Source organism: Misgurnus anguillicaudatus, chromosome 20, assembly GCF_027580225.2.
Source record: "Misgurnus anguillicaudatus chromosome 20, ASM2758022v2, whole genome shotgun sequence".
Taxonomy (NCBI): Eukaryota; Metazoa; Chordata; class Actinopteri; order Cypriniformes; family Cobitidae; genus Misgurnus; species Misgurnus anguillicaudatus.
In genome coordinates, this window is record NC_073356.2 from 34,600,382 (window position 1) to 34,625,502 (window position 25,121).

General features: G+C 34.0%; 1 protein-coding gene across 5 annotated transcripts in view; it reads left to right on the forward strand.

The window, feature by feature from the left end:
• Window positions 1-24,545, forward strand: part of LOC129455480 (uncharacterized) — a 54,506-nt gene extending 29,961 nt beyond the window's left edge. For 4 of the 5 annotated variants that reach the window (XM_073858584.1, XM_073858583.1, XM_055220214.2 and 1 more), the window contains 32 exons: window positions 199-216; window positions 789-881; window positions 1,391-1,426; window positions 3,355-3,426; window positions 3,608-3,652; window positions 3,851-3,886; window positions 4,029-4,052; window positions 4,143-4,196; window positions 4,283-4,345; window positions 6,303-6,344; window positions 6,618-6,674; window positions 8,815-8,868; window positions 8,965-9,018; window positions 9,513-9,566; window positions 9,878-9,931; window positions 12,570-12,623; window positions 12,730-12,783; window positions 13,083-13,136; window positions 13,319-13,372; window positions 14,415-14,459; window positions 14,566-14,619; window positions 14,703-14,756; window positions 16,285-16,338; window positions 16,431-16,502; window positions 16,597-16,632; window positions 16,736-16,780; window positions 16,869-16,901; window positions 16,979-17,125; window positions 17,204-17,258; window positions 17,339-17,533; window positions 23,877-23,954; window positions 24,083-24,545. In XM_073858584.1, coding sequence (XP_073714685.1) covers window positions 199-216; window positions 789-881; window positions 1,391-1,426; window positions 3,355-3,426; window positions 3,608-3,652; window positions 3,851-3,886; window positions 4,029-4,052; window positions 4,143-4,196; window positions 4,283-4,345; window positions 6,303-6,344; window positions 6,618-6,674; window positions 8,815-8,868; window positions 8,965-9,018; window positions 9,513-9,566; window positions 9,878-9,931; window positions 12,570-12,623; window positions 12,730-12,783; window positions 13,083-13,136; window positions 13,319-13,372; window positions 14,415-14,459; window positions 14,566-14,619; window positions 14,703-14,756; window positions 16,285-16,338; window positions 16,431-16,502; window positions 16,597-16,632; window positions 16,736-16,780; window positions 16,869-16,901; window positions 16,979-17,125; window positions 17,204-17,258; window positions 17,339-17,533; window positions 23,877-23,954; window positions 24,083-24,285 — 2,043 coding nt within the window. In that variant the 3' untranslated portion in view covers window positions 24,286-24,545. The remainder of the gene's footprint in view (window positions 1-198; window positions 217-788; window positions 882-1,390; window positions 1,427-3,354; window positions 3,427-3,607; window positions 3,653-3,850; window positions 3,887-4,028; window positions 4,053-4,142; window positions 4,197-4,282; window positions 4,346-6,302; window positions 6,345-6,617; window positions 6,675-8,814; window positions 8,869-8,964; window positions 9,019-9,512; window positions 9,567-9,877; window positions 9,932-12,569; window positions 12,624-12,729; window positions 12,784-13,082; window positions 13,137-13,318; window positions 13,373-14,414; window positions 14,460-14,565; window positions 14,620-14,702; window positions 14,757-16,284; window positions 16,339-16,430; window positions 16,503-16,596; window positions 16,633-16,735; window positions 16,781-16,868; window positions 16,902-16,978; window positions 17,126-17,203; window positions 17,259-17,338; window positions 17,534-23,876; window positions 23,955-24,082) is intronic. The other variant, XM_073858586.1, reaches the window with a different exon arrangement.
• Window positions 24,546-25,121: the final 576 nt, after the last annotated feature.

The following is a 25,121-nucleotide window of genomic DNA, read 5'->3' on the forward strand; positions in this document are numbered from 1 at the left end:
GGTCTCACAACTTTGCTGCTAATCGATTGACATTTTATTGTCAATTTGTATGCTTTTGCTTGGTTGGGATAAGTCGCTGTCACTGGCCGCATGTTGTGGCGTCATCTACAGGTGTGCTTTCTCTAAATCTTTTTGGTGAGGTGTTTGGTTTTCATTAACTCTACAATAACCTTAATTCTCTTTCTCTTGCTTCTTCAGATGTTTGCCAATGCTGAGGTATTTGATTTTTTTTCACAATTTTACCCTTTGTTTTCTTTTTTAATCAATTAATGGATTTAGTATTATGCAAATAATCTACTACAATGCTCGCTGGGATATCTCATGGCTACCTGCTATACTTACTGCAAACAAAACATGATGTGCAAAAAGGAACCAAAGTGTTGCTTATTGCATATCTTGCATACTGATCATGCTGATTTTGAAAGGGTTAATATGACATGCTAGAGATTAACAGTGCAACAAGGAAAATTACTTATTTACTTATTATTTTGTTTATTGTTAAGACATTGAAATGGAACTTTGTCATCCTTTAACAGATTACAATTATTTTGTGAACTTGTTTCTTTTAAGGTAAAAATAAATGGCAATGAGCATTGTAATGTTACTTTTTATTGTCTTATTGTCTTAATAATTATTTCAGGAATCTTGGAGACAACGAGATTTCTACTTCTCATATTGATTTTGGAGTTTAATGAAATTATATTTGGCTTAAGCAAATAATCATTTACCTTCTTAAACATTATAAATGTGCTTATACTCATTTGGTTCCCTTCTTTAACCCCCTTCAGCCGGATCCCAAACCGATCCCTGGACCACCCGGCCCTGAGGGTCCTGAAGGACCTCGTGGGCCTGCTGGAGAAGATGGACGAGATGGTAGAGATGTAAGTCGTACAGTTCAATATGATCTTCAATAATAAATGAAAAGCAATTGATCTGAAATTGCCAGCGAGTATCAGGTCTATTTTTAGAATAATTAAGACTTTTTTTCTGACATTTAAGCATATTTCCCCAACCTTTTTATTTTTTGTCTCATTAGTTTCTCACTACATTACTGTAGAAATGTTTAATAAAATATTTGCAATGCAAAACATTACAGAACAACATCCAAATCAGGTCACCAACATTCAGGATGTGTTTTGGCTTCTCATGCATTTTCATCTTCTGCGATTCAGACCGTGTCCTCTGCTAACACACATACTGTATGCTAATCTTCATCAGAGCTATTCTTGTAAGCTCACATCTCAACACAAGATAATGAGATCGTAGCTACCGTGGTGTCTCCTTCTCTTCTCTTCTTCTGTCCAGTGATGTACCAGCTGTTCTCATCACATCTGTCCTGCCTTGCTGACTAACACTTATTGGTCTCTTTTTTCTTTATTTTTTTATCCAGGGTATTCCAGGTACCCCGGGCATTCCCGGAACTCCGGTGAGTATGGATGAACATCTTGTGTCCTAACCAAACAATCAGAAGGGGGATGTTTTATAATAATTTTACTGCTAAAAATTACGTTCTTATTTAGTATTTTTGTCTTGTTTTCAGTATAAATATCTACAAATTCTTAAATTTAAATTTTTTTAAACAAAAAATATAAAATTTAAGCGACTTGGTGCTTAAAACAAGCAAAAAAAAAAAAATGTGCCAATGGCATAAGAAAATTTTTCTTGAATTAAGTGTTTATGAAAAAAGTAAACTTATTTCAAGAAAATGTTTTGCTTGTTTAAAGCACTAATTTACTTTTATTTTTGGTCTAAAAACTAGACTTATTTTCTTGGGTCGTTTTGCTTAAAAAGAAAAAGCATCTTAATTTAAGAATTTTTTACTGAAAACAAGACAAAAATACTAAGAATGTTTTTCTTGAAAATAATTTTTTGCAGTGTGGGAATTTTTTTCACGTATTATTTGGCTGTTTTCACGCTAAAATAGACTATTGGTGCTTGTCGACATTTGGAAAATCTGGGCAAAAAAGGGTCATGACACAACCTACTGTTGTTTGCATTATTGAGTGGCTGGCAGCATTTTACTTATATTAAATTGTCTTTATTTTAGGCTGTTCATATGGCCATTTGATTACCATTAATCATGGGGGGATAAATTTTGTCACTGCCTGAGATAAAAAATAATTCAGAGACAGGGGAATAAAGATGAGAGGGAATAACCCCCCAATCTCCCCAGCAAATCACACACTAAGCGTGAGATTACACTTAGCATGTCCTTCATGAACCTTCACACTGCAAAAAAATTATTTTCAAGAAAAAAATTCTTAGTATTTTTGTCTTGTTTTAAGTAAAAATATAAAAAAAATCTGCCAATGGATTAAGCTAATTTTTCTAGACTTTTTCTTGAATTTAGTGTTTAAGAAAGAAAAAAATTCTCACCACATTGGCAGATTGTTTGCTTGTTTTATGCACAAAATCACTTAAATTTGATATTTTTGGTCTAAAAACTAGACTTATTTTCTTGGGTTGTTTTGCTCATCAAGAATAAGCATCTTAATTTAAGAATTTTTAGATATTTTTATTGAAAACAAGACAAAAATACTAAGAATTAAAATTTTTCAATTTTTCTTGAATTTATCTTGAATTTAGTATTTAAGAAAATTTTTCAAAATTTTTTGCTTGATCACTTAAATTTGATATTTTTGGTCTAAAAACGTATTAGTTGTTTTGCTAATCAAGAAAAAGCATCTTAATTTAAGAATTTTTAGATATTTTTACTGAAAACAAGACAAAAATACTAAGAATTTTTTTTCTTGAAATTATTTTTTTTTGCAGTGTGGGAATTTTTTTCATTTATTATTTGGCTGTTTTCGCACTAAAATATACTATTGGTGCTTGGCACCATTTGGAAATCTGGGCAAAAAAGGGTAATGACACAACCTACTGTTGTTTGCACTATTGAGTGGCTGGCAGCATTTTACTTATATTAAATTGTCTTTATTTCAGGCTAGACTTGTTTTCTTGGGTTGTTTTGCTCATCAAGAAAAAGCATCTTAATTTGGGAATTTTTAGATATTTTGACTGAAAACAAGACAAAAATACAAATATTTTTTTTCTTGAATTTTTTTTTTTTTGCAGTGTAGTTTCTGTTTTTTAATCCGATGCATTAACCTCATGTGAAACACACAGGCATTCCAGCTGTCCGTGTCAGTATTGGTTACAGAAAGTGTGCACCATCCTCTGATCCGTCATACGTAGATCAGAAACTGCACATATCTGATGCTGGTCCTGATGAGAGTCCAGCATCTCTAATGAAGTTATACTGTAGACTCACCATGTTCAGCTGTATCTTAGCAACAGCAGGATGTGATGCTGAATGGTGATAAGCCTGGGTTTGTTTTTGTGTGTGTGTTGTAGGGCGGTAAAGGTGAGAAGGGTGAGATTGGACTACCAGGACAGAGAGGACTTCCAGGGTTACAAGGACCTGTGGTTAGTAATGACGCATTATATTTACGTCTGTGTGTGTGATACAGCTGTCTCTCACAACAATGCTGTATTATATAATACGGTATATACACACAAGTAGATTCACCGTTCTTGTGTTTACATTCTTGTGTTTGTTTTTTGCTGTTGAATCAGTATTATTAAACCTATTTGTGTGCACGTATAGGGGCCTATGGGACCCATGGGGCCACGAGGGCCAGTGGGAGAAAGAGTAAGTGGTCTTATATTGAACCCCCCCAAATGATTTACTATTTGTATTAATATTTTGTTGACCGGGTTAAATCAATTAGCTTGGATATTTACAGTTTAATTCACACAAACGTGAAAATTGTCATCATTTATTTACCATCATGCAGATCTGAACCCATATGACTTACTGTGTGAAACACTTTTGTTGTTGACTTTGTAGGGTCTTCCTGGTTTTCCTGGAGCAGCTGGACCCCCGGTAAGTTTAACATTTTGCTCTTTTAGGACATTAGCACATTGTTAACAATTGTTTGGTCTCTAAAGCATTTAAATGATTTTGTTATGCTTTGTTACATCCATATTGCTTGTTTTTTCTCATGTATTTGTATCTGCTTTTCTAGGGAGCAGAAACTGTTGGACCTCCAGTATGTATCTTGTACACTATCACGGAATTACTATGCTTAGATATAATTTGTAGATGTATATATTTTTAATTCTGATTTGTGCCAATAAAGGGAATTCCAGGCAAACCCGGTACCCCAGGAGATGAAGGAAACATTGGACCAGAGGTCAGAAACCCTTTATATGAATGTCTTTATATACACACCGAAGTTTCAGATTCAAGCTCCTCACTAAAGATTTTTCGATTCCACAGGGACCCCCGGGACCAAGAGGAGGTATTGGCCTACCAGGACCCCCAGGACCTCCAGGACCAGCAGTAAGACTTGATGCCAACAGTTACACATACAAATAAAATAATAATTCTCATATAATGCAAATGTGTTTTTACCAAAGCAACTCTTATTAATTTATTAGACACAACTATTGTAAATCCGACTAGCTTTAGAGAGGAAACATCGGGGCATTAGGGCGGGGCTACAAAAGTGGTCGTTGTATGGAGGTGGTGTTTAAAATCTAATCTGACGTCATATTTCAGCACATTCCTGAAACGACTGTTTTAATGGCTTTGTGCCAAAAACTTATATTTCAGTAAAGAAGACGTTTTCAGTTCTCAAGCTTGCAGGATTTAAGTATGATGACCTCTTATATAACAGAATATCAAGTTAAAATTCATTTTTTGATTCACTGCCACTTTAATGGTGAGATCCATTTTAGGGCTGTCAAATGATTAATCGCAATAAATTGCATACAAAATAAAAGTTTTTGTTTGCATAATATATGCTTGTGTATTGTGTGCAAAATTATGTATATATTAGGGGTGCTCCAATAAATGCCAATATACACTAATAATATGTGGCCTATAACTCTTCTGAATCGCGCAGCTGATATTATTCACAGCTATTTCATGTACGCCGGCTTTTTATTAGTAAGGATTTATCGATCTGAAATCACTGTTAGTTTGAGTAGTTTATAACATGCATTTGAAAAAGCAACACCCGTCAAACATAATCATTATACATATTCTTTATTATCATGAAAAGGTTTGAAGAACAGCAATATAAATATATCCTTAAAGGAATATTCCATTTTCTTTAAAGAAAAATCCAGATAATTTCCTCACCACCATGTCATCCAAAATGTTGATGTCGTTCTTTGTTCAGTTGAGAAGAAAATATGTTTTTTGAGGTAAACATTGCAGGATTTTTCTCATTTTAATGGACTTTAATAGACACCAAAATTTAATACTTAACGCAACACTTAACAGTTTTTTCGAACGGAGTTTCAAAGGACTATAAACGATTCCAAACGAGGCATAAGGGTCTTATCTAGCGAAACGATTGTCATTATTGACAAGAAAAATAAAAAAAATCCACTTTTAAACCACAACTTCTCGTCTAGATCCGGTCGTGATGCGCCAGCGTGACCCCACGCAATGCGTCATGACGTCAAGAGGTCACAGAGGATAAAAGCGAAACTCCACCCCAGTGTTTACAAGTGTGTTGAAAGAGGACCGTTCCTACATTGTTGTATGTCAACTGATACTAATAATGTCTTTGTGTCAGTTTATTCTTTACAATGGTCCGCAAATGTGCGTTTTATATATGTAACACGTGACCTCCCTACGTCACTACGCATTTACCTGGACGAAAAGTTGTGGTTTAAAAGAGCATGTTTTTTATTTTTCTTGTCAAAAATGACAATCGTTTCGCTAGATAAGACCCTTATGCCTCCTTTGGGATCGTTTATAGTCCTTTAAACCTCCGTTGAAAAAACTGTTAAGTGTTGAGTTAAGTATTAAATGTTGGGCTCTATTAAAAAAAAAAAATCCTGCAATGTTTACCTCAAAAAAACATAATTTCTTCTCGACTGAACAAAGAAAGACGTCAACATTTTGGATGACATGGTGGTGAGTAAATTATCTGGATTTTTCTTTTAGGAAAATGCAATATTCCTTTAAGTCATTTCCTGGAACTGCGTGTGTGTGGTTCTTCGTCTGCAGCGCATATTGAGTTTCTGCACTAGAGCGCCTTCGGGATTTTGGATATAGCATTTCACCGTATTTCATTGAGAAGCATAGCAAGCATCATCGACTGATATATCGGAGCACCCCTAGTATATATAAATACACAAACATTTGTGTATATATTTAAGAAACATTTACATATATATACGTATGACATTCAGAGCTTTTACACAGACCTGGTCTGAAAGCTGTCTTTTTTGAGGCTTTGGTTTTGAATCTAAACTCCGCTGCTGTCATCTGCTCTTCGTAGGGAATTCCAGGTGCTGGGAATCCAGAAGGGAGTGGGGAAACTGTGAGTGCTTGTTAGATTTCAATATTCATGTTTCAATGGACAGACAGAACCTGAATGTCTTTCCTTGAGATCAGAGAAACCATGTAACATATCAGTAAAAAAAAAATTTATCATCATTTCCATTTTATACTTTACTGCACTTTCTGTTGTGGTCCCTCATATGTTATGTTATGAGGTTTGCTGTATTTGGGTCTTTTGCATGGGTTTGGTGAGCTGTGGGCAGGTCAGAGTATTAGACCTGTATAGACCTGATTTGTTTATATTTGTTTACAGTGTCAGACAACATGTCCAGCCGGACCACAGGGACTGCCCGGTCTACCTGGAATAAAGGTGAAGATCTTTTTTGTCTCAGTCTGAATCTTAAAGCTTGTTTCTACTTACTGTATCTCATGTTAATCTTGAGTACCTATAGAGTAGTATTACATCCTTCATATATCCAAAGATAGTGATGTAGTACTCGGCATAGGCGGTCTCGTCCCCATCACTTTCCAAAGAGTATTTAGTTTTATTAGATAAAAAAAAAACAGATCAGCGGTACCAATTCTTTCAGAATAAACACGAGCTCCTGGAGGCGTACCGCGGGTGGAGCGAGTCACGAGCAAGCAACACACACAAAAACATTGTCCTATTATCTCTGGATAACGTATGATTCACTACACGTCATTTACATTACATTAAACGTACTGATGTGATGATTGCCAACAAAACACAGACATTTGATGCATTTTTACGTACTGCCTGTGACTCATGAACCGGTTGAGACCGCCCCATTTGAATAAAATCCAGCTTTAAACAAACACACGCGCATAATGTTGGGTTCATTGGGAAGCTGAACAAGCCTAAATTTCCCTCACAAACAACAAAACACATCTTTGGTGACATAGATTTTGTGTCAGCTCTTTTTTGGTGTGTGCGTGCGCTATTGGTGGTTAAAGTGCCCATATAAGGACTTCCACTGTACTTCCTGCACTGAAATTGCCCATAAAATAAATAATGCAAGATAGTTACGTATGAATCTTTCATGTTCCAAAAAACTATGGCCAAGTGCATTCAGCACAGAAATACCAGCCTGATCTCACGAGAATTCGTACATATTTTATGAGGCTAATTCGTATGAATTCATACGAAGTTAATTGTGCAAAAACGTTCAATTCTCGTGAAAAAACAACAACAAAACCGAACCCCTAACCCCGCACCTAACCCCAAAGTCAAAGGGGTCAAATCATACCAAAACTTACGAATGTGGTCGTATGAATTAATGGGTGATTCTCACGAAAACTTGGTTTTAAAAATGTCAAGCATGAAAATGTAAAAATTGCTTAAATTTCCTTTTTTTCCCACCAGACATTGAAAAACAAAGTCTGGAGTAAATGGGAACATTAATTAAAAAACTTTTACTTATCATTTAACACTTTTTGTAACATAATTTAAAAAATTAGTCCTAAAAAATCTCATTACCGCAACAGTCAGAAAACATCAACACTGACATATTTTCAAAATGACATGACAAACCTGAAAGAACATAATTTGGAGATTCTGCACATGCATTTAAAATCAAAGTATTATGCTTCTATTAATTAAATAACATTTAATAAGCATCTGTTGCGGTAATGATAATCAAAATGTCGTGTAAGCATTCTGACAAGACAATATTTCAAATTAACTGTAAAAAATGATCTTACCTGGTAGCCATCTTGAAGTAACTGGTCCATGTGCTTGGTCACTCAAAATCAAACTTTATTAAAATTCTGTATGTGTGCTTAAACTGTTCTCAAAAAGTGTTGCGGAGGATGAGAACATCAGGCATGGACACATCATTTTCCTAATTTTTCTTCATTATTATTATACATGAATATTCAGTAAATATTTTTTCTGTCATCTAAAGTAGTCTAGCAAAACATCCATTTATTTTTTTTCCCTAATATTTTTGTGTTAATTTGATTAAATTACAACATAACGCATGTTCAAACACAGCCGGACACATTACGGTAATGAGAATTTCAGCAGAAAATGAGATAAAATTTCCAATTATAAATTCTTATGTTGAAATCACACATTGTGCAAGGTAGAACACAGTATTGTGTTAATTCTGATGCTTTTTAATGTTACTATATTACACATTTTAAAGCTAAAATCATTAGTGCCGTGGTGTTTCAATGGTTTCCTGAGAATCACCCTAATACGAATTCTCGTGAGATAGTGTTGGAAATACTCCATCATACGTCCAACTGATTTTTTGACACTTTGCCTATGTTTAGCATGAGGAATCTAACTCTTAAACAGTGTTAATATAGCTTTAGGACTCCTCCTGCCCCCCCTCCTTAATGTGTTTCATTTATTTCATTGTAAAGGAGAAACTAAATTTTAAGTAGCTCTACATTAGTTCGCTCATGGAAATGTCTGTGTCTGAACAAAGTGTAAGGACATTTCTAATAAATGAGTGCATTATTAAATTGAATTTCTCTGGCAGGGACATCGAGGTCTTCCAGGTGCAGATGGTGTGCCAGGGGTCCAAGGTGAAAAGGTATAAAAAGAAATAAAACAAAATAATAAGAGAACAGAAATACATCAACTTAAAACAACATAAACTGCAGTCATATTTTTTCATCTTTATTTACAGGGAGAACGAGGAGCCACCGGAGAGTCAGGTCCTGCTGGACGCGCAGGAGATGATGTAAGAAAACTCTTTGTTGATTTGTTTGTTCATTGAAGAGTATCTTTTGTTCAAGTTTTAATAATATATTTAACATATGTGACCCTGGAGCACAAAACCAGCCATATGTCGCACAGGTGTGTTTGTAGCAGTAGTCAACAATGCATTGTATGGGATATTAAGTAAAGATGAAGTGCCATGAAGAGATTTTGTAAATTTCATACCATAAATAAATGAAAAATGTATTTATCGTTAGCAACATGTGTTGCTAAGGACTTCACATGCACAACTTTAAAGGTGATTTTCTCAATATTTAGATTTTTTGCACTCTCAGATCCCAGATTTTCAAATAGTTGTATCTCGGACAAATATTGCCCTATTCTAACAAACCACAGATGATGTATAAATCACCCTTATGACTGGTTTTGTGGTTCAGGGTCATATATTACCCCCCTCCCCAAAAATGGATTCTTGCTATTTAATCTTAACTTTTAACTACTAATTGTACTACGCAGGGTCAGCGTGGGCCAATCGGATTTCCGGGTGCCGTTGGAGATAAAGGAGATCGGGTAAGACATGCAACATCTTTATCTGCAGCAGACAAGAAGAAAAGGAAGAAAGCGAAGGAACGCTTACAGAGCAATAACCTTCAGTGCAGATCAATACTTGAAATAATAATTACGTTTGTTTAAAGCTCAGCCGAGCCAATCAGGTCAGTGATTTAACCGGACAAGACTGCAGCGTGAGCATTTTCTAAAGACAGAAATGAGTGTGCGTTCTGTGTTAAGACCTGAAGGGAATTTGTAGATATTAAGTTGAGCACATTATTGCGTAGTTGTTGTTATTCAAAGCTTTAATCGTCGATTGTTTTCGTCTACAGGGTCCTCCAGGTTTTAATGGCATCCCAGGACCCACCGGACCACCGGGTTCTCCGGTACGTGATCAATAGTTCATTGAGTTTATCAATCTGTATTAAAGCTTGGCATCAAAGCCCAGAGGATTTATCTTCATCTGATATTCATGAGATTTAGACCACAAAAGTTTCTTAGTGAGCTGAAGTTTAACAAAGGGAAATAAAATTGTTTTTTAAGGTCCATAATATTATTAGAGTTACAGTATGGGGATATTCAAACACTTCACCCATCTTTGCTTGGTGAACATTAAGTTTCGATAAATGAAGTTTAAAATAGGTTTGGGTTACCTCTTTAAATTTGGTTGAAGTTTGAAAGTTGTATCCACACAACAAAAAATGACTTTTAGAAAAATTGTACTTATATCTAAAAATCTGCCAATGGGGTAAGCAATTTTCTCTTGAGTTTTTCTTGAATGTAGTGTTTAAGAAAAATTTTCAAGATTTTTTTGCTTGTTTTATGCACAAAATCACTTAAATTTGATATTTTTGGTCTAAAAACTAGACTTATTTTTTTGAGTTGTTTTGCTCGTCAAGAAAATCTTAATTTAAGAATTTTTTGATATTTTTACTGAAAACAAGACAAAATACTAAGTAAATTTTATTTCACATATTCTAAAAAAAGGTTTATTTTTGACCCAGCGTTAGGTCAAAAGGGGACAAACCCAGTCGTTGGGTTAAATGAACCCAGACAATGTTTATATTTGACATAGCATAGGTTAAATTTAGGGTTGTCAAAAGATTAATCGCGATTAATCGCATACAAAATAAAAGTTTGTGTTACTTATATGTAATATATGTGTTATATGTTATATGATATATATGTAATATATTTGTGTGTGTATTGGGTATAATCATTATGTATATAAATACACACATGCATGTATATTTTTAAGAAATTTATATATATATATATATATATATATTTATTTATTTATATATAATATAAAATATATTAAAATCTAAATAAATATGTATGTACATGTAAATGTTTCTTAAATACATATATGCATGTGTGTATATATATATATATATATATATATATATATATATATATATATATATATATATGTATGTATGTATGTGTGTGTATATATATATATATATATATTAGGGCTGTCAAAATTAACGCGTTAATAACGCGTTAACGCAAATTCATTTTAACGCAACTAATTTTATTAACGTCGATTAACGCAACGCGCAATTTCTGTTTGACCCTTGGTCCAGCCCATAGTTAAATGAACAGAGACGCAGACAAATGGGATCCTGTCTAAATGATTCAAAGGTTTTCATAGAAATAAGAACATTAACCAAATCGTCTAGCAAATCCAATGCTCTAAATGCTCGTTGGACATCTGAAATTATCTTTATTTATACGTCTGAGGTGTAGCGTTCCCGTCCTCCTAATGCTTAAACTATTGCAAAGATGCGTCCCAATTCATTTTGGTTTCGCTTTTATGCATGACTTAGAAAATAGACTGCAGGACTTGCTTGATGTTAAAAGAGTCATTAAGAGAGATAAAGTTCGGTACCTGATTAATGTTAAAGAGTTATTAAGAGCGACAAGACTCAAAAGCGATCCCCTCACGCTGACTGACTGACATCTGAAGCGCGTGCACACAGACGCGCGAGTGCGCGACCCGGATATATAGACATCTACACAAAATTAAAGTTTTACAAATATCTGCTTTGATAAGAATTCACGCAGGTAGGATCTATAATCTGTTATGTCTTAAGTAAATGTTTGGTTAACTGTTGGGTAAAAATATCTGATGTGTAACATTATATTAGATCACAAGAAAAAAAGTTTAACATATATTGATGATGTTTTTGCTTTGTGTGTGCTAAATCTTATAGTTTTATCAGTGATTTTAAGGTATTGATGTGGTAATTTAATGTATGGATGTGGTGATTTTTCTGGTAATTTAACTTTGCTGACTCTTTCAACTTCAAACAGGTGTAGTTCTGTCATATTTTGTTATATTCCACCAAATCATGCATTGTTCTATGTTTTAATAGAGAATGTCAAAATATGAAGAACAATTTTTTTTTAAATTTGCTAATTTCGACTAAATTTGACAGCACATGTCACAAATGATGCAGCATCAAATAAAAATGGAGAAAGAAAATTCTTCTTAAAGGAAAATGCATATACAAAACAATGGCTTGATGGTTCTGTTAAAATGTAAACAGGCTGTTGTTAACATACATTTGCATAAAGCATCTATATATGTATATATGATCAGAGTATTAAAAACCTAAAAGTGTTAAATTAGGGTAAATTTAGAACGGATAAAAATGTGCGATTAATTTGCGATTAATCGCGAGTTAACTCATGAAATCATGCGATTAATCTAGATTAATTTTTTTAATCTATTGACAGCCCTAATATATATATATATATATATATATATATATATATATACAATATAATTACACACAGTGCATACATATATTTTGTGCAAAAACAAACTTTTATTTTGTATGCGATTAATCGAGATTAATCTTTTGCCAGTCTTAAATTACAACCCAATGGGTTGGTTTTGTCCATGTTTGACCCAACGTTGGGTTGAAAATGACCCAACATTTTATAGAGTGCATACTTTTGGTCATGTTGTGAAATCATAATGTACAATTTAATATATAATACATTTCTTTACAGGGTGTTGAGGGCATCAGGGGTCGACAGGGTCATCCTGGACCTAAAGGAGATGATGTGAGTCTATAAGTCTGTTTATAATCTTATAATGTCAGATACATACCAGTCAATGAAAACATGTGAAGGCACAATGTACTTTCTTAAGAATTACAATGTGTGTTAGGGTGCGATTGGAGCTCCAGGAGAGAAAGGAGAGGCCGGTGTCAAGGGTGATGCTGTGAGTGATCAATAATCATTTTCAAGGGCATATCTTTCACATTCATCACGGCAGTAATAGATATGAGACCTGTTTCTTGCCCTTTCAAATAGTCCAGCCAAAAATATCCAAAAGTACTAAAAGGTCATGTCTAGCAAAATGGCAAATTTTTTCGTTAAATACAATAAAGTGGACAGACTACAGGGGCTGACAACCCCAAAAAATAAAATATCACAGAATATGAACGTAAAAAAATCAATGCAATTTCACATCTTTTGAAATTAATATTTCGGTGAATGATCTTGATGGTGTTTGTGTAGGGTGAGCCAGGAAAACACGGATCTGATGGCGAATCAGGAGCTCCAGGAGAGAAGGTGAATCCATACACTGACACTAATACATGAAACTTTTATAGATTTTTTGCTTTTCATTTTTAATGATAATGCATTTGTTTATTATGATTATTATTATTATTAATAAATCTAGCCTGTTATGTGAAATGTTCATATGATCACGACCATAAATATGACTTCAGTTGATGCTTTCTGTTTGACAGGGAGAGCCGGGGCTTCCTGGAGCCGTTGGTGTCCGAGGAATTGTGGGAATTCCTGTAAGTGAATTAAGGCTCAATAATTTTGGGATGAATTGCAATATTTGAGTGGTAAATATGTGCATGCATGTCAAATAATCATCCTGTATTCCACTGGGAAAAATAGAGATATGTTACAAAAACTCGCTAAAGTATTTGTGAATATTACTCTGAAATCTACTGATAAAAGTTTGATCTTTCCCATACGGCAAAAAATAAATAAATATATATTTTAAAATACGTTTACAAAAATGTATTTTTTACCAATATATTTTTTTGTCCAGTTTTGTATATTTTGACATATATTTAAAAAAAAAAAATATATATATATATATATATATATATATATATATATATATATATATATATATATATATATATATATATATATATATATATATATATATATATATATATATATTGAAGCATTTATATTCATGTTGCATTGTAAGAAAAACTTTGTATACAAACCAAAAAAGTAAACTGTAAAAAAAAAGTATATTTTGTACATACTTATACATTTTATATTTTATACATTTTATACAAACTTTTATATTTTGCCCAGGACATTTTTTTTTTTTGACGTATGGTGTTGTAAAATAAAATAAAAATTGTTGCCCCTGAAATACATTTTGAAATATATGGTTAAAACAAAATACATTTTCAAATTTAATATATTTAATATATTAATATATATTAAATAAATTTAATATAATATATACATACTTATACATTTTATACAAAGTTTTATATTTTGCCCAGGAATTTAATAATAAAATAAATAAATTGCCCCTGAAATACATTTTGAAATATATATTTTAATTATAATATATTTTCAAATTTTATATATATGTATACAACTAAGCTTTACTTTCTACAAAATGTATTTAGCATATATTCAAAACATATTTTGGCCAAAAAAAAAAAAATTGCCTTATGGGTTGCCAGGATGATGCCTCTATAAAGTTGAATTTCTCATGTGTGTGAACTGTCAATCTAGATATTTTTTCTTATTTGTATTCTCTGTCCCACTTCGACTGAACAACAATTATTTCAAACGCAGGGTTTGCCAGGAAAACAAGGACCTGTGGGAGCTGAGGGCTTGAAGGTAAAATTTACATGAAAGATAATTTACATATAAAATAGCTGATACTGAATATTTTGCCTTTAATACCGAAATGGTTTGTTTGATCTCTATCTCTATAATGTCACAGGGTGAAACTGGTGCTGTTGGGGAGACCGGTCCAATCGGTCCTCCTGGTAAAGATGTGCGTATAACTGTTTTACTCTTTATTAAAATGCTTTGTTACTATTCTTGCTTAGATTATAAACATTAATGTCATATTTTTAGGGTGCACCTGGACCTGCTGGAGAGGATGGAGCACCAGGAGTTAAAGGAGCCACTGTAAAAAAACAATAAAACATTCAATCATAATCATTTCTGTGCACTATAAATACACTGTATATACACTGAAAAAAAAATTTCAAGAAAACAAATCTTTGTATTTTTGTCTTGTTTTCAGTAAAAATATCTAAAAATTCTTAAATTAAGATGCTTTTTATTGATGAGCAAAACGACCGAGAGAAAACAAGTCTAGTCTCTAGACCAAAAACATCAAATCCAAGTGGTCTTCTGCACAAAACAAGCAAAAAAAATCTGTCAATGGGGCAAGCAAAAACATCTTGAACATTTTTCTTAAACAATAAATTCAAGAAAAATTCAAGAGAAATTTGCTTCTCCATTGGCAGATTTTATTTTTTTGGTTGTTTTATGGACAAAATCACTTAAATTTGATATTTTTGGTCTAAAAACTAGACTTATTGTTTTGCTCATCAAAAATAAAAGAATCTTAATTTAAGAACTTTTAGATATTTTTACTGAAAACAAGACTGAAAAAAAGTTTTTTTCTTGAAAATCATTTTTTGCAGTGTACCTTGTTTTGTCTTGTTTTCAGTACAAATATCTAAAAAGCAATTTTTCTTGAATTTTTCTTGAATTTAGTGTTTAAGAAAACTGTACAAGATTTTATTGCTTACCCCACTGGCAGATTTTTTTGCTTGTTTTATGCACAAAATCACTTAAATTTGATATTTTTGGTCTAAAAACTAGAATTATTTTCTTGGGTCGTTTTGCTCATCAAAAAAGCATCTTAATTTAAGAATTTTTCGATATTTTAACTGAAAACAAGACAAAAATACTACGATTTTTTTTTTTTGAAAATAATTTTTTGAAGTGTACTGCAAAAAATTACTTACTTTTTGTCTTGTTTTCAGTGATTTCTTAAATTAAGATGTATTGTTTTGATGAGCAAAATGATCTAGGAAAATAAGTCTAGTTTTTAGACAAAAAATATAAACTTTAAGTAAATTAGTGCTTAAAACAGGAAAAATTCTTGAAATAAGTTTACTTTTTTCATAAACACTTAATTTAAGAAAAATTGTCTTATTTCATTGGCAGATTATTTGTATTGTATATTTTTGTCTAAAAACTAGTATTATTTTCTTAGGTCATTTTGCTCATCAAGAAAATAAATCTTGATTTAAGAATTTTTAGATATTTCTACTGAAAACAAGACAAAAGTAAGAAAGTCATTTGCATATGATAGACTTAAAAAAAAATGATATTTAAGTATTTAAATTCTTAGTATTTTTGTCTTGTTTTCAGTAAAAATATGAAAAAATTCTTAAATTATGATGCTTATTTTCTTGGGTCGTTTTGCTCATCAAGAAAAAGCATCTTAATTTAAGAATTTTTAGTTATTTTTACTGAAAACAAGACAAAAATACTAAGATTTTTTTTTCTTGAAAATCATTTTTTGCAGTGTATACCTTTAATGCTAGATTTATTTTGATGCCCACTCTTCTGTTTTAAGATTGAATTGAATATTTCATATCAAATTGAATAAACTTAGGTATAACCTGTCTTGATTTAGGGTGAGGCAGGTAAACAGGGTCCGGTAGGCCCGGCGGGTCCTCCAGGAATCCAGGTGGGCGAGAAATACAGTTATAAAATAAAAGTTGATATAAAAGTATCTAAAAGTTGTCAATTGGTGCAAATAATTCTTGGTTATTTCCGCAGGGAGATAAAGGTGATAAAGGACTTATGGGTCCTCGTGGCATCAAGGGTCACACCGGTCATAAAGGAGAGCAGGTGTGGACGTCATTCCTTACACATCATAACCGAGCATACCTGAGTAAAATATGTTATTATTCACGACTTGTGTTGTACTTTTTTGTAACCTCAGGGCCCGATAGGTCCAGTTGGTCCTAAAGGAAGTATGGTAAGTTAAAAAGCTAAAGTCGCACCATGTACTCAAAGACCTTATAAAAAATCTACTGCTTCCCAAATGTCTACCCCCTTCTAATTCTCTCATCGCTCCACAGGGAGATCCAGGTGTTGGGGGGGAACCAGGCATTAAGGGAGATCAGGTACACCATATTTAGGGCAACATAACCCTTTAATTATAGTATTCCAGTATAGTATGTGATGTGTGATGGTTTTAATAATGGCTTACAGGGACCTCCTGGTATCGCTGGAATCAAAGGAGAGGTATGTTTCTTACCACACTTACTTGTCTTTAAACATTCAGTTTACAATACTTCAGCTGCTTTTTATTCTGTTTTAAGAGCGGAGAAAAAGGCCAGCGAGGCGCCACAGGTGCCGATGGTCGTCCGGGACAGCCAGGTCACGAGGGTTTGGCGGGTCCTCAGGGAGCCCGAGGTCTGGAAGGGGAAATAGGATTAACAGGACCTCCTGGTCCAAGAGGTCTACCCGTGAGTGCATTTAGGCTTTTTTGTCATTTTTATTGAAGGGTTTATTTCTAATTTTATGTTCGCGTTGCTTTTTCAAAGGGTCTCAAGATGAACGACGAGAAGATTCGTGAAATTTGCTCAGCTATTGTTGAAGGTACGACTCATTTATTGAAACAAAAATCCCCTTTATGCATGCCCGCTCAACTAACAGATAGATTTTATTGTACTGAACAGAACATCTAGATGCCTATAAGAAAGAATTGGCAAAGAAGCCTCAGCCGATTGCAGCTCCTGGAGCGCCAGGACCCATGGGACCGCCCGGACCAGAAGGACCTGCGGGAGCTGCAGGAGTCGCTGGACCCAGAGGACTTATGGGACCCAAGGGACTTTCAGGATACCATGGCCTTCCTGGAAAACCAGGGACCAAAGGTACAGTTGATTTGTCAAAATCAAAGTTACAAACTCCAATATTACCAATGACAGCGGCAACACTTTTTAGCAAACCATATGATGTTTAGAGACCATGATAAGGTTTGTTAACATCATGTACAAAACTCAAAACCCAAAACCCTCCAGCAGTCATGCATAGTTCGTAATCGAATTGTTTTCAGTTTGTTGTATAAACATGCCGTCAACGGTTGCTCTGTCATGGTCATTGAAGGGTCCACAGAGTTGAGCGTCGCATTTTTCTTGTGGTTGTTGTTGAGCCGGTGGTGATTACTAGCAAGTCGAGTAGAAAGATACACAAGCTAATGAGAGCGAGATTGAGAAGCAATAACCCTGTAAGCCTTGAGCATCATCTCCATCTACTGCAATTATTTCATCCAAACCTCAAGGGGTTCATGCAGATTTATTAAAAATGATAAATGTAAATTCTGGAGAAATGTTGCTAAACAGTCATGCGTGTCATGATATCTGAAACCAACCGCTTTCCAAACCTACAGCTTTGTGGGTTCATGTCAGGCTTGTGCACAATTCAGAATTGAATTGAGAATGACTCCTAAATTCCAATTCAATTCTTGAATTAGGGGTCAAGCCACGAAGTGGCGTAGACACCTACTGTTATTGTTAGTTTTCTTATTATTATTTTTCTTCCTTGTTCTTCCGCCGAAATTCAATGGCAGCCCATAGAACCGTACATAGGAAAGTTATGAAATTTGGCACACATGTAGAGGACAGTCTCAGAAGTTACTATAGCAACATTGGTGTGTCTGACTCAAACCCTCTAGCGCCACCAACAGTCCAAAAATCCACTTATGTTCATGCTCACAACTTCTGACCCGTGAGTCCTAGATACTAAATTCTTGTTTCCTCTGAATCCTTTGCTCATGATGATTCAATTGCACACATTGATGTCATTTGTGTCATGCACATCTTTCCGCCATTTTGAATTTTTTGTAAAACCTACTTTTTCGAACTCCTCCTAGACCGTTTGTCCGATTTGCATGTCCTTTGGTATGTAGCGTCTAGAGACACCATTGACAAAAAGTTATCAAAAGCTTTTTGATAGACCAATGCGTTCTCACATAAATTAACAACATATATGGCGGCGAGCACGCCAAAATGGACATGAGGCTGTATCTTCGCAAAACTTTGGTGTATCGACACGAAACTTGGTATATGTCATAACAGTCATGACCTGAGGGTGTCTGCAACGTTTCGTCACAGCGCCACCTAGTGGTCACGAGATTCGAAAAATGCATATTTTCGCTTATAACTACTTCAAACTTGAGTCTAAAATCATGAAGGTGGTCTTGTTAGATTCCATGAGGCATGCCGAGGCAAACGATAGCAAACGGTTTTCGGTCGGCCATTTTGGGTGTCGGCCATTTTGAATTTTCTCATTAAGTTCAGTATTTCACAAACAGAATGGCGTATCGCTACGAAATTTGGCATGGTTCATTAGTGACATGTTCTGAGCGCACCTATAAATCTTTAGGACGGCGCCACCTAGTGGTCAGGATATGTAAAAATACATTTTTAAATCTTTATATCATTTGATTAAATTGCCACACTGACATAAGACTTCACTCTATTGATTCCTTGGCTCATGCTGAGTCCGACTGTACCAAATATGTCTGAGTCAAACCTACTTCCTGTCGGCCATTTTGAATTATATTGAACACCTACCTTTTCGAACTCCTCCTAGAGCGCTCGTGTGATTGGCTTGATTTTTGGTATGCATCATCTAGAGACACTCCAGACAAAAAGTTATCAAAAGCTTTTTGGTAGACCTATCCGTTGTCGTATAACGCATCAAAGAATGCCAGGGCGAGCACGCCAAAATGTGTTTGAGCCTGTATCTTCGCAAAACTTTTGTGTATTAATATGAGACTTGGTATATGTCATAACAGTGATGACCTGAGGGTGCATGTACCATTTTGTCACACTGCCCCCTACTGGTCACGAGATATAAAAAATGTCTATTTTTGCTTATAACTACTGCAAACTTGAATGTAAAATTATGAGACTGGTCTTGTTAGATTTCGTGAGGCATGCCGAGTCAAACGATACCAAATGGTTTTTGGTCGGCCATTTTGTGTGTCGGCCATTTTGAATTTTTCTTTAAGTTCAAGTATTTCAGAAACGCAATTGCGTATTGTTCATCAGCAACATGTTCTGGGAGGACTTGTAAACTTTCCTGTGCCCCCTAGTGGTCAAGGGATTTGAAGCTATATCTCTGCATCTCTTTATCGTATTTACACCAAATTTGGTGGGTGTCATCACAATCAAGACCTGAGTCACAATTTATTTTTTGGTCAGTGCGCCCTAGTGGTCAAGTCATTTAAGGCTATATCTCTGTATCTCTTTATTGTATTTACACCAAATTTGGTGGGTGTCATCACAGTCATGACCTGAGGCACCATCTATTGTTTCGGCACAGCACCACCTAGTGGTCTCAAGATATGAAAAATGTGCCATTTTTTCATAAAACGAATGCAAACTTAGATCTGAAATCATGACAGTCATCACGTATGAATCATTTTTTGCCATGTTTGGCTTGACCCCGGTATCGCTGCTTGCAGCTATATTTTGAATTGAATTTGAATTGATGTCAAAAACAGGATGTAGAATTACAATTCGAATTTGAATTAAAGGAAGCGGAATTGCAATTCAGTAGAAATTCAAAAAAATTCATATACATATTATACAGTAAATGAAGTGTTAAAAATGAAGCTTTCAATATATGTCCGATATGATTGCATTACATATTCTATAAATTATATTTGTTTTAATTACTTTAAATTATATTAATGTTAAAATCTCTATCCACATAACAAATAATTAAGTTAGATTTTTTTGTAATTGTTATTTTGTGGAACACGTTGGAACATGACTTTATTTCCCAGAATGCTTTACTTTAATCAAGTACTATTCAAAATGGTTACCAAACTATTTTCCAAAGTAACTTTCCTAAACTGAATGTATGTGAGATTCTTTCTGTTGTGTGACTGTGGAATTTCTTTGAATTGCCATGAATTTAATTCCACTTCCTGTCATTCCAATTCAAATTCAACTTAGGGGCGGAGTTAATTCATTTCAAATTCCAATTCATGAATTGAATGGAGACCAATTCTGAAATTCTGAATTGTGCACAAGCCTGGTTCATGTTGCACAGCACCAGACAGTGTAGCTGTATCATGAAAATACCCTAATGAACATTCAGTAACCAAAATGGACCCTGGACCATAAAATCAGTCATAGGGGTCAATTAGTTAAAATTGAGATTTATAAATCATCTATTGTTGGTTAGGATAGGACAACATGATCTCACAACAAGTCGCGTTATAAGGACGAAAAATGTGATTATTTATTCGTGTCCATGGCACGAAATGTAACTTTTGTTGTGCCTTGAGCATGAATGTCTATTTCTATAAATAGACCTTCTTTTTCGTGTCATTTTATGAATTGTTTTCTCTTTTTTTCTATTTTTAAATCATTGTCGTCTGGGGTTGGGGTTAGATTTGGGGTTTATTGGTTTCTACATGTTTTTCTTCCGCTTTTAAAACTATTCTTGCATGGAGTTGGGGTTGTAGTTGGGGTTTGGGTTAGGATGTCTAAAAATGTAACAGAAAATTATTCTAACCCCAACCCCAGGCGACAATGGTAAGAAAATAGGAAAAAAACTATGAAAGAAAGTCCCGCCACAGACACGAAAAACTATAGAAATTCGTGTGAGTGACACGAGGAAGACATTCATGCTCAAGTTACGAAAAAAGCTGAATTTTGTGCCATGGAAACAAATAAATTAATCACATTTTTCGTGACTATAACATGACTTTACGTGTGATTTGTCTGGATAGGACAATATTCGGGTGAGATATTTAAAAATCTGGAATCTGAGGGTGCAAAAAATATCAAAATATTGTCGCCTTTAAAGTTGTCCAAATGAAGTCATTAGCAAGTTGCTAATTGCAAAAAATATTACTAAGGGGTTGTGCACACCAAAACTTTTAAATGTGGCTGAAAACGCCTGGAGGACACAGATTGCCAGCTTTCTTCGGCCGAGCGCTTTGGTAGCTGTGATACTTGAGCTGTGAGCCGATAGGTTGTTGTGATACTTGTCCCGCCCCTCCTCCACTATGATTGGACGGCCGTGTGAGAACTGACATTGACGAGCGGAGCTTTTCACCGACGCTCAGCGCGGGAAAAAATGCTAGCTGCTGGCTTATTTGAAAAACGCAGCGCATCCATTGGAAACAATTAAAAACATGCGCCGGCCACGGGCGTAAAAGCTTTGGTGTGCACACCCCCTAATGATAAATACATTTTTGATATAAATATATATGGTAGGAAATTTACAAATATTTTCATGGAACGTGGTCTTAAATTAATAGCCTAATTATTTTTGACATAAAAAAATCTATAATTTGTAAAAAAAAATTGCAACTGGTTTTGTGGTCCAGGGTATTTTAGTGAATATTACTCTGAAATCCACAGATGAAAGTTTGATCTTTCCCATATGGCAAAAAATAAATCTTCAAATATAATTTTAAATGTATTTCAAAATTTACAAAATAGATATGTACTGAAATATATTTAAAATATATATATTTTTGTATATTTTGAAATATATTAAAAAAAATATTTATTTTGAATCATTTATATTCATGTCGCATTGGAAGAAAAACTTTGTATACAAACCCGTTCAACATAACAGTTTTGAAAATATTAAAATAAAAAAAATGTAAACTGCAAAAATATACTTTTTATAATTTTATGTTTTATACATACTTATACATTTTATACTTTATACATTTTTTACAAACTTTTATATTTTAGCCAGGAAAAATATATTTTTTGCTTTATGAGTTGTAAAATTAAAAAATATATTTGTTGCCCCTGAAATACATTTTGAAATATATGTTAATATATGAAGAGTTTCGTTGCAAAACGAGATAACCACCTTTTTTTAATTGTTCAGAAATCTTGTTTTTTGGTTGTGCATTCCAATTAATTTTAATGCAACTGCAGTTGGTTTGTTTTGATTTAAACCTTCATAACTTAAAAAAACAGCTAAGTAGCACCATAAAACTAAATAATAACATGATAACATAATATTAAAAATGTTTTGACAAAAATGTTAAAAAATGGATTTATCTCGTTTTGCAACGAAACTTTTCATATGAAGGTTAAAACTAAATATATTTTCAAATTAAAAACCTATATATTTAATTAAGCTTTACTTTCTACAAATTGTATTTAGCATATATTCAAAACATATTTTTGGCCAAACAATTTTTTTGCCATATGGGTTGCCAGGATGATGCCTCTATGAAGTTGAATTGCTCATGTGTGCGAACTGTCAATCTAGATATTTTTTCTCATTTGTAATCTCTGTCACACGAAAAAGACCTTCATGCTCAAGGCACAAAAAAGCTGAAGTTTGTGCCATGGACACGAATAAATGAATCACATTTTTTGTGACTATGACACGACTTTCCGTGTAATCAGTCTGGATAGGACAATATTCAGGTGAAATGTTTAAAAATATCAAATCTGAGCTTGCAAAAAATATCAAAATATTGTCGCCTTTAAAGTTGTGCAAATGAAGTCATAAGCAAGTTGCTAATGGCAACAAATATTACTAATGATAAATACATTTTTTATATATATATATATATATATATATATAGGAAATTTATGAATTTTTCATGGAACGTGGTCTTAAATAAATAGCCTAATGATTTTTGACATAAAAAAATCTATAATTTGTAAAAAAAAACGTGCAACTGGTTTTGTGGTCCAGGGTATTTTAGAGTGAATATTACTCTGAAATCCACAGATAAAAGTCTTTACTTAATAGCCTTATGATTTTTGGCATAAAAAAATCAATAATCTGTACACATATACCTGTGCTACTTTTGACTGGTTTTGTGGTCCAGGGTCACATATGGTTACCAAATATTAACTATGGTTTGGGAACAATAAGATTTACAAATGGTAATCAACACCTCCGCAAAAAAAAAAGCTTTTACTATAATAAAATTTTTATAATTTTTGTAAGGTCAGTATGTAGTTGGTGATGCTGAAAGCACTGAACTTACATAATTTAACTTGAATTACTTTAAATGATCAGCTTGAACTTGGGAAGCTTCTGTTTTAAACTGTGAAAATGAAAACAAGTTAGTAGCAGTAATTGGGTTTCCTCGCAGTGCCAGAAGCCTGAAGTATCTTGTTATTTATAGTTTTGCTTTCCATGTTGTTGGCCCCTGAAGTACTTGTTTAATAAGGTGTGAAAGTCTAATTCATATTTAATGTGTGTCTGTAGGTGAAGCTGGACAAAAAGGCGATAAAGGAGATAAAGGAATCGGAATCCCGGGAATCCCAGGAGAACCTGGACCTCAAGGTACAAACCTTACAACTGTGCCAGTTAAATGAGTATAAGAAATGTTGTTGTTCTCAAGAATTCACTAAATAGTTACTGTAGATCTCAATTATGAGCATTAAAAAAATCTTTCCTCATGAATGAAACAGGACCAGCTGGCAAACCCGGCATTGGTAAGGACGGTCACGATGGTGCTAGAGGAGAAGCCGGCGTGCCTGGAACACCAGGTACCCCTGGGGCAAGAGGATCTCCGGGCGCTCCTGGCCTCTGTGATCCATCAAACTGCTACAGACCACCTCAACCTCTGTACATGGTTGGCGGGAAAAAGCCGGTCAACTTCAAGGGTCCATGAATAGAAAGACAGTAACCGTCATCACGGGGGAACACAGAGACAGTCCATTTCCCATAAACTTGAAGAGACTTCAAATGGTGCCGTGACAAAAACACAAACTTTTACAGTTGTATAGAGACAGGTGACTGCTGTGATGGTGGATTTAATTCAGATGCTCACTGTTGTGCCTTGTACATAAACTTGTACGGTTGGGGAGAGATATGTTTGTTCTTTCTGAGGGTTTCAATTGTAGACAAAGAAATAAAATGATTTAAAATGTATGTTTCAATTCTTAGGACACAAAGAAATATGACCTTAAATGAAGCAATGTTGAATCAACTTGCAAAGTGCCACACTGTTCAATTTGGCATGTCATTTTCTAGACCGATGTTAGTCATGGTGCCAGAAATTAAGCTAATGCCAATAACAGTGTGATCCGGTAACGGGCAGCTTAAAATAAATCATGAATACCCAACAGAATAAACCTCATTTCTCTTTTGGAAGACTTTGCTTGTAAATTAGATCTACTGTCATTTCCGAAAAGCGGGTATGTGTGCTTCAAAGATGTACAGTACACTGTAAAAAAAATCAGTTTAAACAACTTAATTACATTGTAAAAAAATTCCGTAAAAATACTGTAAAATGACAGCAGCTGGGGTGCCAGAAAAATAACGGGCACATTAATTTACAGAAATTTTCCATAACACAAAAAAATAGTTTTTTTACATTAACACTCTAAAAAATCCATAAAAACACTGTAAAATTCTGGGAGGTGGGGTGCCAAAAAAATATTGTAAAATAACGCGCACAATAAATTACAGAAATTTTCCGTAACACAAAAAGAATTTTTTTTCTAT